This window comes from Dunckerocampus dactyliophorus, chromosome 7 (genome assembly GCF_027744805.1).
Source record: "Dunckerocampus dactyliophorus isolate RoL2022-P2 chromosome 7, RoL_Ddac_1.1, whole genome shotgun sequence".
NCBI lineage: Eukaryota > Metazoa > Chordata > Actinopteri > Syngnathiformes > Syngnathidae > Dunckerocampus > Dunckerocampus dactyliophorus.
Window position 1 is genome coordinate 15,145,862 of NC_072825.1, and position 12,090 is coordinate 15,157,951.

Below are 12,090 nucleotides of genomic sequence, written 5' to 3' on the forward strand. Positions count from 1 at the left end.
ATCCATCCATCCATTTTCTATACCGCTTCATCCTCATTAGGGTCGCGGGAAAGTCTATAATAACAACTGTAAATGATAATGCAAAGCCTAGAAAAAAAAAGTAATAATAGTAAAAAGAATGTCCGAAACCTGGGAGACTGCTAAAAATAAAAATCTAGCAACACAATTCATCACCATATATTAACATGCCCTCACTTGCTTACTTTAAAATAATAAAACAATCAATTGAATTTCATGACAATGTATAGATATTTTTTAAACTTACTAAAACAGGGGGTGTGCAGGTCAATGACGGCACCTACTCTACATCCTCAATTGCTTAACTGGGAGTAACATGAAATGAGGTGATATGTTTTCTTGGTGTTTTACTTGTAGCATGCATTGTATAGGTAACCCAAGTCGTCCATTAACTGAACTTTTTCCTCTTATGTCATACACTGGACACAGAAGAGTGGGGGGTCATGTATTTAGCATCTAAAAAAGAGGCAAAAAAACCTCTGCTCTGTGTTTCTTTTAACTGACTGCTTTGGAATGAAAAGCCTGGAGTTCAGGGTGGCCTAATAATCTTGCTACTGGGCAACAGACAGTATACTGTAGATAGTATAGCGGTTCAAGGAAAACAAACACCATGACAACAAACAATGAAGCACAAAGTCCCACACGCAGCCAGAGAGATACCGTAAATATAAAATCAAATGTAATATGTTCAATGACCCAATTCAAGTACCTTATTGAGCAGTGTTGGTTATCTTCATTGCAATGTGTCATAGCACTGTACTTGTAGTCTTCTTCTCTCATAAAAATTACATTTATACTCACAAAACAAAGCATCAGATTTTCGGAGAAAAATAAACTGCGGTAATCAACTGTTTAGGCCTTGCTAGTGGCAAGTGGGTTGAAAAGCCAAACCAATATTTGAACACATCAACCCAGCAGGCAGATGTGCCATAAGTGGGATCAATTCAAATCAACCACGGTACGCTGCACTTGCAATGTACAAAGCAACCAGAGAAGACATGATGAAAGAAAGGAAAATGAAAGTAAATGCACTTTTAACAGCGAACCTAATAATACCTTCGGTAAGAACTTGCTGCTCTTCATCCACCTCTTCTTTCTCGACCTCTTCCTGTTCTTTCTGACTTGTAAGACTAGCATAGTCCACTTCATCCTCGTGCTCTTCATGTCCTATGCTTCCAGGGTGATAAATAAATTCTGTATCTTCCTCTCGCTGCCATTCAGGTTTCCCATCAGAACCAATACATGGGAGAAGTGCCATCCTCCACTCCAGTGCAAAGGCTATCTTCTCAACCACAACGGTCGCAGGTGCAATGCCATAGCAACTACATGTTCGGCAGGTAGAAGTCCAAAACAACGTGTTTGCTCCAAAATGAGAAGAAAGTACTTTTATTTCTGAAACTGTGGTCAATATGACTCTCAAAGTCCTCCATGATGCATGACTGGAAAAACTGACCTGCAAAATACAAAATAAAGTCTGCTCTGAGAGCCTCTAAGCATGTCTGATGTCATTTCTGCCTGATGTGATGTGTGTGTCTGCCAGACAATCAGACTCCTCCTTCTCTCCTCTGTGATTGGTTAGTCATTGGCCCATGTCACTCACAGATAAAAGTAAACTGGCACACATACTGTACAGTATTTAAAGGGTATTTTTCCCCATCCATCAAATCATTTAAGATCAAAAGGTCATAAATATTTGGAGCTAGCACAGAAAGGAAGACTCAGACCTGATAGAGACAATGTGTGTCATACAGAGTAAAGGCGAGTCCTTACCTAACCCCCCTTAGGTGAAAGTAGCTTGGTAGCGTCCTGTTCCTCCCTGGTAACAATAGTGCCGAACAAACAATAACATGCATGCACCTGTTCCCAGGGTGCGGCCAAACGTAGTACGTACCTTTAGTGCTCGTTTTTGTACATGTTAAACCCCATACTGTACTGCATAAACGAACATGGGAGCTCAACGTTCTGCTCCTTAGTCTCTGTTCTTATTAAATACTTGAATTGCCCTATGCAAACCGACGCCTGCTTAGTGAGGTCCCCCACGCTTGAGTAACTCAACTCAATAGTCTAACAGATGCATTGGTGCAGGCAACAAAAGCGTCCTGCACAAACTTTGCACAGTGATTCACAATTTGTCTTTCTAGTCACGTTCACTTTCACTTTTATACCTAATGTGTTTTTCTTTTCATGCTCATATAAACTCCCTTTTTATCTCAGCAGCCTACACTACATTAGACACAATTATAGTTACATTTATTAATATACACATTTGTAAAAAAATAAGGTTAGTCAGGATAAGCGGCAGAGAAGATGGATGGATGGAAGATTTTAAAATACTTGCTATTTTATTTACAATTTTCACTCCAATTATTCTGGCCACTCAGTAGTCATTTCATTATTAATACAGGTACTGCATTGTACTCCGATAAGTAAAATCTGCAATTAAATGTATTTGAAAAGTGAAGTGTACACTAGGGCTGAAAAAAAAATAAAAACTACAAAAAAATCGAAAAACGTTTTGATCTTGAATAACACTGACTCGACCAAAGCTGTTACCTATGCAGACACAGAAACATGTTTTTAGACGTTTTGACATAAAAACACTAATCTGCATGATCTTACATTACTTTCTTTGCCTCCCATATCTCTCAGTTGTGGTTGTACACCAGGAGTCTCAAACTCCATTTACCTGAGGGCCTCTGGAGTTATAGTCTGGGTGAGGCTGGGCCGCATCAAGCATTGGGAAGAGGGCTTGGAATCTCAGGGTACCTCATGATACGATACGATTTGTGATACATGGCTCAGTTTGCATTTTGCTGCATTCAGCTGGAATAGGCTCCAGTTTACCCGTGACCCTAATGAGGACAAGCAGCATAGAAAATTGATAGGATTTTTGTTGCATTTTTAATCAGAATACAACCAGCAATGCTGCAAAAACTTGACTGCTTTAGTGCAACAAAAATGTAAACAGGATTTCAGTTTAGGTGTCTGACAAACAAGAAACTATTTTTAACTCCACTATTTTAAATGCCGGCTGTCAACATGCGCTGTGGTTTGTAAAAAGTTGCTTAAGTTATGTGTTTAGAGTTAACATAGTTGTGTCTTATTCCACTTTATGCTCCTCCTCTTTTTGCCCTCTGTTCTACCCTGCCTTTTCTTGGCTGTGTTCTTTTTCAGACGCCCTCTCTCCGGCTGGAGGCGGGACCGCGGGGCGCACCTGCACTTGATTGGCTCCAACCACACTTAAGCAGATAGTCTGCACCTGGGAGATGCAGGATTATTATTTTCTGTTTGCCATACGCACGTATGGCAAAATGTCTATAAGTTTCAATTAGAGAAGTCCATTCTCTGATTGAAACTTATAGACTTTTTGCCATTGTCGCTGTTCTCCCGTTTGTTTAGCAAAATCTCTTCTTTTGAGGATAAAGTTTGCTCTAGCGTCTCCCAGAAGGCACACTCTGTGCTCCCTGCTCTCCAGCTTGGCTATCACTTAGCCTTAGTTGTGTGACCATTGTTCATGGTGCCTTTTTAGTGTCAGTTCTCTACGCACCATCGCCCTTTCTTGGTTTTGCCCTCTACAGACTTTATTAAAAGACCTATCTGCACACCTGCCTACTGCCTCTGCATCTGGGGTCCAGCACTTGTCCGCCCATAACAAGTTGTTTATTATTCCCTATAGTAGTAGTTGCTCTACGTGTCTTTACTTACCTGTTACATGGTGTGCTGTCATGTTTGTGTTAGCATTGCGATTGTAGTATTGTTCTGTCTGCTCAGCGTTGGCATTTGCGTATCCCTGCAAATAACATTGAACTTGCCCAGACTTCACGGGCCGCATTTACACTAATCTTTGATGTCAAGTCTAGGGCCGCAAAATATGACTTAGCGGGCGGCAAATGACCCGCGGGTCACATGTTTGAGACCTCTGTTGTACACTATCCATGCATCTGATAACTGACTTTCAATTGACAGTCGGTGAGTTGCTAATGAGTAGCCAAGTGTAGCATGAAAATCATAAGGCTAAATATAAGCCAACCTACATACACATCTCGTACTTGCATGTCTCAGAATAACAGCAAACCAGCTGCTTTCTAATTCTGTCTGAGCTCCACCAACAAAACAGCACATACTTTCATCATTCTGCCACATAAGTGTATCATATTAGTTTTGTGTAAACACCATTCTAAAATATACAAAATGCAACATTGCCAAATAAGATGCAAACTGTGCTTCTTAGCTATTTATTTTGTGCATTTACAAGTATTGGTGGCCCCAGCAGAGTCCTATTATTCAGCTCATATTTAGGAGGGGGGGGGAAGCCTCCTCCAGTGGTTATGTAACATTTCTATCGTCACTGACAGATGTGAAATTGTTAACAAAATTCCTTCTTGTTCATGTTACTTTCACTGCAGATCAAGAAATTATCCTAAATACAGTCCTGGTGACACAAATGCCAATTATACGGAAATAAATGTATTTCATAGGCAAAGTCATTGCCACAGTCTGCCTAGTAAAAGGATAAGATGCGGGTCACATACAACACAGACAAAGCACCAGAGAGCCAGAGATAGCACTGACAGGCTGATAATATGCCGACTGCTATAACCTTCCGTTATTCACACACATCACATGACCAGGAACAGTCTACCGAGCACGTGGCTCAGTTGTGTGCTGTTTCAATTTGTATAACATTTACAACACAGGTTACATGCCACAACAACACAACACAGAATATTTCTACACCTTGTCTTTTACTACTATTAAAGACTATATGAGAGTTCTGGCACTAAAGAGCACCAACTTGTAAAGATACTGTATATGAAAACAATTCAGTGCACACATAGCTCGTCCTGAGTGGCTCACAATAGCATACAATGACTCAGCTGCCTCACAGCATTTATTAAGAAAACCAGCTGCCCAGCATTCAACATTCTGTGATTATGCACACCAATCCTGCTTCGTGCCTCTCTTTCCGCTAACCTTTGTATGCACTGTCAGAGGATATGTAGTTATCAAACAGAATTATAACACACATGTAGCATCAAAAGGTTACAGTGAGGCCACCCTCCCAAGTTAATCCTTTCTCTCTCTCTCAGTATGATCACTTAAAATAAACAAAATAGCCAGGTGGGTACCATTTATTCCATTTTTGCACACTATTATCTCACCACCTGCACATATCCAACAACAACAATGCACAAGATTGTCTTACCATCAGTACACTCTTCATAGTACCAGTCCAGCTCATAGTAGTCTGCCTTCACAAACCTCTGGCCCCGTCTCTTCATCCTCTCTGCTCAGAGACACAGTTGTATCGGACTGTCTCCAATGTATCTGGCCCCTCCAACACCCCAGCATGCTCCGGGATGACCAGCTGTCACTGGGGTCTTATATCCACCTATGGCATCCGTTGGCAAATAAAAGGTCCAGTTCTGCTGTCCCAGATTCTTTTGTGGTTACTTGCTGGCACAGTGTTTTGCCCCACAAAAGAGTTGGTCCAATTTTATGGCTTGCCCTTTTGGTCCCACGCTCATTAGCAGCTTGCTGTCACAATGATGTGCTCCACATTGTTTCTGGTGCCATGCTGAAAAACACTTTGTGTCACCAGTTGAAAGAACAAAACGCCACTTAGTCTTGAGGTCTGACATTATTATAATTTGTCCCTGTTTCAAAAATATTTGCTAGCATCCTCCATTCTTCATCCTTTAAGTTGTGCATTCCTCTCTAGCAATCTGCATTCTCATTGACTACCATATAGTTTTCCCCAGTCACAGGTATGCCAGCTTCTTCTCTTGTCTTTATTTACCAATAGCTTCCAGCTGATATCATCCAGTCTGCCAACTAACCACATCCTGTCTTGCAATTAGGTAATATCAGTTCTTTTCTGCGTTGGTTCCAGCAGTGCCACCCTACACATGGACCACTGCATCTCCTACAGTGACTCAATAAATCCACTGATGCGGAGATTGAGACAGACCAAGCAGCAGCAGTCACGGGTTTTGCAGTAGAAATGATGACACAGTAGAGTGGGCGGAGTAAACGAGAGCTCACAGCCAGTGAGAGTGAGCATCTCCAGCTTATTGCCACCCACCCATTCTACGTCAGCAACCTCCCCCACCCACTCCCTCACCCCTAACTTGTCCTTCTGAGTGGTTGCTATGGTAGCAGGCTCAGACTCCAAGGCCCGTGACTGAGCAGCGTGTAGGAGCGATGTAGAGTTGGAAGAGATGACGTGGCCGACACGTACAGAAAAAATTGATTGGATAATTGTAGCTAACAGGAAAGTACTGGGAAAACAACATACTGGAGCACAAAAGGCTGATGCGCCCTCAAGACAAAAGTAATGAGAAAATGAACCAAACTGAATGTGCATCCACAAAAAAACAGAATAAATGTTTTACAAAATACATGCACTTCGAATATTTTAGGCAGGCAGGTTCAAGTCATTTTATACATTAATGCTTAATCAATCCTACTAATTGACTGACTTAGTTTCAGGCTAACACAGCAGAATTTATTGTGTAGTGTTGTGAAATTGCAGCTTAAGCTACAATTTAGCTTAAAAGGTGCTATCCCTAATTGGCTCCAAATTACACTCTTTTCACCCAAAGTATAAAAACACCACTACCGACTAGCATATAGTCATGGAAAAAAAATATTTAGACCACCCTTGTTACTTCAGTTTCTTGTTCATCTTAATGCCTGGTATTTGTTTGGACAAATATAATGACAACAAAAATAGCTCATAAGAGTTTGTTTTTTTTTGGCAGTACAATGCCATAGCTATTGATGTAAGAACTTAAGTGATTCTGGTTATTATCAAGAAAACAATGGAAATATCAGCAATTAAATTAAACTCTTATGAAATATTTTTGTTGTCATCATTATATTTGCCCCAACAAATGTACCTCTAGATGTACCAGTCATTAAAATGAACAAGAAACTGAAGAAAAAAGGGTGTTCTCATAAATTTTTCCATAACTGTATGTTACCAATAGTGGTTTCCGAATGTACCAAAGAATGTCAATATTGTTCACAATGATGAGTTAAACTGAATGAGATTTGTCATTCGGCCTGTAAAAAGTGAGTGGTATTAATGGTTATTAATGGCACGCATACATGTAAACGCAGCCTCAGAGAAGCTATCGACAATTAGCAGTCGTGGCTAAGCAGGAAGAGGGCGGTATATCGTATGTTTGAACGCCAGTATCTAACCGTGACAGACAGCACCTTGATTGTTGTTCCCAAAAAAAGTGTCACTAGATGGGTGACCATCATATAAATAACATTATATAAACATTCTCAGGGCATTCAGGGGATCGCAACTGGACTGTTCATGTCTTAAAAGGCGTTTCACCTCTCATCCGAGCAGGCTTCATCAGTTCATGCTTAAAGACTAGGTAGACTAGGTAAGAGCTGTTCTGTCTAGTCTGACTGGCGTGTGTCCCACCAAGTCTTTGAGCATGAACTACACTAGAGCTGTCATATCTAGTCTGACTGGTGTGTCCCACCTAGTCTTTGAACAGGAACTGATGAAGTCTGCCTCTAAAACAACCTGAACAGTCCAGTTGTGAGCGATTGAATGCTCTGAGAATACAATGATCTGGATGAATGAGAATATTCACAGGCATATTGTATAAACGGCATTATGTTTGTTTTCATTTAAATACTTCACGCTTGAGCGCATCTACAGACGGAGAGAATGTGTGTTGTTCACTCCTTGTCATATTTCAGATACTGACATTTTTGATGGGGATCCAGATCAGATCTGGACATGTGACATTGCTAGTTACAAACACTGGCAAGGAAACTAAACAAATGGAAGGCCAAGGTGGTTGAATGGCAGGATGAAACAGATACAGTACTAACCACTAACCATCAGTGTTCAAGCAAACTGACACGGGTGTGTTGATATCTGACCATCTGTTTGAGACAATGATGAGCAACATGACTCCAACAGGGAAGACAACCACCACCAAATGTTGTCTGCTTCCTTCTATTCTATCAGACACACACACAAAAAGCAGGACCAATTTGCCTAAGCTAGTAAGGGCTGGTAAGATTGAATTACAGTTCGGAGAAGATGCTATTTATAAGATGCTCAAGCTAATTATAGAAGCACTTTTTCACCGTGAGTTCCTGTTCAAATAGACGTGACCTGTGAAGTAAATTATGTATGAGATTTTTTTTTTTTTACATTGCATGGTTTGAATGTTCATTTGCTTATGTGTGCATTAATGTTTTATAGGCAAGGTATGCATACAACAAGACAGATACTAGACTGATAAGACCAATGCAGACATGCCTAAAGAGAGAAAGAGAGAGAGAGAGAGAGAGAGAGACACAGGGAGAGAGAATGTTTGTTGTGGCAACTTTGCCCAGCTGATCATCCATCCATTTTCCAAGCAACTACTGCAACCAAGCAACCTTGGATTTAAAAACATTAATTGAAACAGTAACACAAGTCACTGTGGTACAAACTAAGCAGGACTATTCCAACAGTAATATACCAGAAGAGGAATGAACTTACAGAAGTACTTGAGGGTCTCTTCTATCTGTTCAGTTGTCAGGTCGAGGGCGGAGTTGGGGTCCACCAGAGGTGTATGCAGCCAGTCATCTTGCTCGTAGCCGAAGATGGTGTCTGCCCTTAATTTGTAGACTGGCAGCTGTTCCTCCAAAAGGCTAATAATCTCAAGCTCTGGCAAATCAGTATTGTTACACACATCTGCACAGACACAAAGTTACAACATTTGTACTAGTTTTTAAACAATAACATTGTTTAAGTGGATAATTACATTGTAATTGTGGTGTCCAAAATTCTTGGTCATGCACTGTGACAAAATTGGTTAGTTAATATTCTGAAGTGCATCTATCTACAGTGGAGTTGCCATTTCTACAGTGTTGCAAAAGAAAGTATAGCCTGCCATCTAGTGGTAAAGTGAGGGAATGGTTAAGTTACATAAACAGTTTCTCAGACCTTATTTATTTTCAAGTCATGTGACTCATACATTTATGGAAACCTAACTCATTCCTTTATTCACTAAACTATTCTCATGAAGTAATTTTAAGTATATTTAACCGTAATAAGAGGACAATAAGAGTGATAAAATACACTTCTTGAAAATATTAATGCAACAGTGTCTTACTTCAATTCTGCCCACTACTGCAACTGCAGCCTTCAGGTAAATCCTAAATAATAAGTCATCTAGTATGTGTGTTGCTGCAGGGTAAACAATAACCTCCCAGTTAAGTGCGTCTGTTTAGTGTTCTATTCTCTCTGTGCTGTGCTTTATTAACAAGAAGTGTGGAGCTGAGAAGAATTACATAAACTGATTCATGATATGTGAATATGATTGTAGTAAATAAGATTGTGGTAAATGTGACAATCTTTTGTTTGCCTCTCCCACTATTCCTGATGGTCCTTTGCTGTCAGGGTGTCCTCACTTCTGTATGTCTGTGTCTCTCTAACAATGCTGTCTCTCACAGTTGGCTCATTCAGACTGAATGACTGACTGTGTTGAGTTCAGGAAACATACAAACATGCCCACAGCTGCTGAGCAATCTTCCATATACAACCAGTAAGGTTTAGCCACAGTGAAGTTTTACCAAATACAAGTAACAAATCTAATATTTTTTAACCAAACATTTCCTTTTGAAATCTGGATTGTCAGTTAACAGAAAGAGACAACATATCACAAAAAAATACAGAAAAAAACATTAAAGAATTTGTATATCACTCAGTGATGCCCTACAACCCAGCAAGAATTCAGATTAATAATAATCACAATGGCGATGATTACAAAATGGAAAAAATACAAGACAAAACTCAATCAATCATCCTCTCTCTGGAGCGCCGTGTAAGTTCGTGCAAAAGGTGAGATGACCCCAGAATTACACCGGCGGAGCCTGTTAATGATCTCAAGAGAGCTGGGACCACTGTCACCAAGAAAACCATCAGTAACACATTTTGCTGTAACAGATTGAGATCCTGCAGTGCCCACAAGGTCCCCCTGCTCAAGAAGGCACATGTACAGGTACACGCACCTCTGACGTTTGCATAGCAGGTGTGGTAGAATGTGATTTGGTTAGATTAAACCAAAATTGAGCTCTTTCAACTAGACTCTCATCAACTTGACTCACCACGTTTAAAGGCAAATGCTGAATGTGAATGTGTGTGTGTGTGTGTGTGTGTGTGTGTGTGTGTGCAATGCCATAATCTACTTTTACTTACAGGTGTTATAGGTAGCCTTTCATTTAACATGAACACATTTTTACAAGCACAAGCATTCAACCTACCACAATAGCACACACCATGTGCACCCACTTGGGTGCATTAGGTGCCTTGCTTGGCTGTGAGTTTCTACGTCAGTCTGGGAAATGAGATCTGCTGCTTTTTAGTCATACTCCTTCTTAACCACCCATCCAAAGTAAGCCACTGTCCCCTTTTGAATAAACAAGTTGGCATTGCTAAGGCAGAGAAGTAAGCTGAAAGAAACAAATGTCTACATTAATGAGGATCCGACATTACAGGGATAGTTCAGATTTTTTGACATGAAGTTGTATGACAACCCCATCAGCATTGTAGTCCAATAACAGCGACTTAACCCCCACTTGCTCTCCTAAGTCCAGATCTGGTCAGATTTCTGTGATGAAGAACGTAGTTCCACTTAGTTGCTGGGGACAATTAAGTAAAGAGTACGTTGTAGCGGTCTCCCGCCGTATCCCTGTGCACTGTCGCCTGTGCGTTTATGTGTATGTGACGAAGACGCAGGGATATGGCGAGAGACAGATATAACGCCAAGCGTTTTGTGAGGTCTGATTTTTTTGAGAAGGTATTTTTGTGATGCAAATGTATTAATCTTCTGAACGCATATTGTTTTGAGAAGCCAAACTCTACTTAATTGTCCCTAGCAATTAACTGGAACTACGTTCTTCATCACGGAACTCTGACCAGATGGGATTTAAGAGACCAAGTGGGGGGTAAGTCGCTGTTATTGGACTATAATGCTGATGGGGATGTCATACAACTTTATGTAAAAAAATCGGAACTATCCCTTTAATGACAACGCTGACATCTCCAAGATGGCGTGCGACTTAAGGAAACGGGGTAAAATTGAAGCCACTCGGAGCGCCAACTGCAAAATCTACATCAAGTTAAATGTAGGGCTGGAGGAAGCCAAAGTACTTGTTGTCAAAGACATCAAGGAACTGGACAAATATTGAAGATGACAGCATGTCGACTACAAGGAATTAAAGACATAACTCACAAAGACTTGATGCAACTTGAAGTCAACATCCTCATTGTTTTCTTATTGTTTAAATGTGTCATTATTTTAACTCATATTTGCTTTTTAATATTTTGTTTATTTTCATATATTTTTATTTATTTATAGTATTTACCTTCCTTTCTTTCCACACAGGAAGTGAACAAAATGTAAATGACAAAATGTAGGCCAGTATAAGTGTTGCTGCGCAATATGTACCCGAAACGCAATCGGTTCAGCGGGGTTCTCAGCATGTGCAGAACGCGTCTACATCTAGTCGGCCTATTTTTCGGCAGTCACATGTTAGGCATGTGTAATCTATGCCATCTTGATCTATTTTACGGCAGCAAGCAATATACGTCTCCCCTCCAGTCCCAAAACCATTATTAAGATAGATAGAAATTTGAGAAATAACAACATAATATTTTTTTCTTATACCATATCCATGGTCCAAGTGGACAATTTACAAGCCAGAGTTTATTCCATAAATGATTTTACGTTTTTTTTTTCGCCACTGAAAAAAAAAGCATTTGCTAGGGAGAAATGTTTGGATGGATGCTATTTCCCCGTTTAGAAAAAAAACTGGCATGCAGCCCTGTACAGTTTACACATACTTCACACATTTACTCATTGGAACGAAAAATCGCATACCATTGTGGGGACAGAATTCATTCAAGTGTCAAGGTGGCTTAAGGCTAAGGCTAAAGCTAGCCGGAGCAAAGAGCCAGGCAGCGGCCTGTTATTAGCGCTTTTGAGGAGTGAAAAGAGCAAAGATAGGAGACAACATTTGACTATCAAGGATCAGTGGAACTTT

General features: G+C 40.3%; 1 protein-coding gene across 7 annotated transcripts in view; it reads right to left on the reverse strand.

The window, feature by feature from the left end:
• The window catches only part of trak1a (trafficking protein, kinesin binding 1a), a 43,474-nt gene that overhangs the window by 18,163 nt on the left and 13,221 nt on the right, over positions 1-12,090 (reverse strand). For 4 of the 7 annotated variants that reach the window (XM_054781522.1, XM_054781521.1, XM_054781524.1 and 1 more), the window contains one exon: positions 8,543-8,737. The exons of 1 other annotated variant lie outside the window; for it this stretch is intronic. In XM_054781522.1, coding sequence (XP_054637497.1) covers positions 8,543-8,737 — 195 coding nt within the window. Of the gene's footprint in view, positions 1-1,074; positions 1,979-5,224; positions 6,020-8,542; positions 8,738-12,090 lie in introns of those variants that run through there. 2 more of the 7 variants (XM_054781525.1, XM_054781523.1) reach the window with 2 other exon arrangements.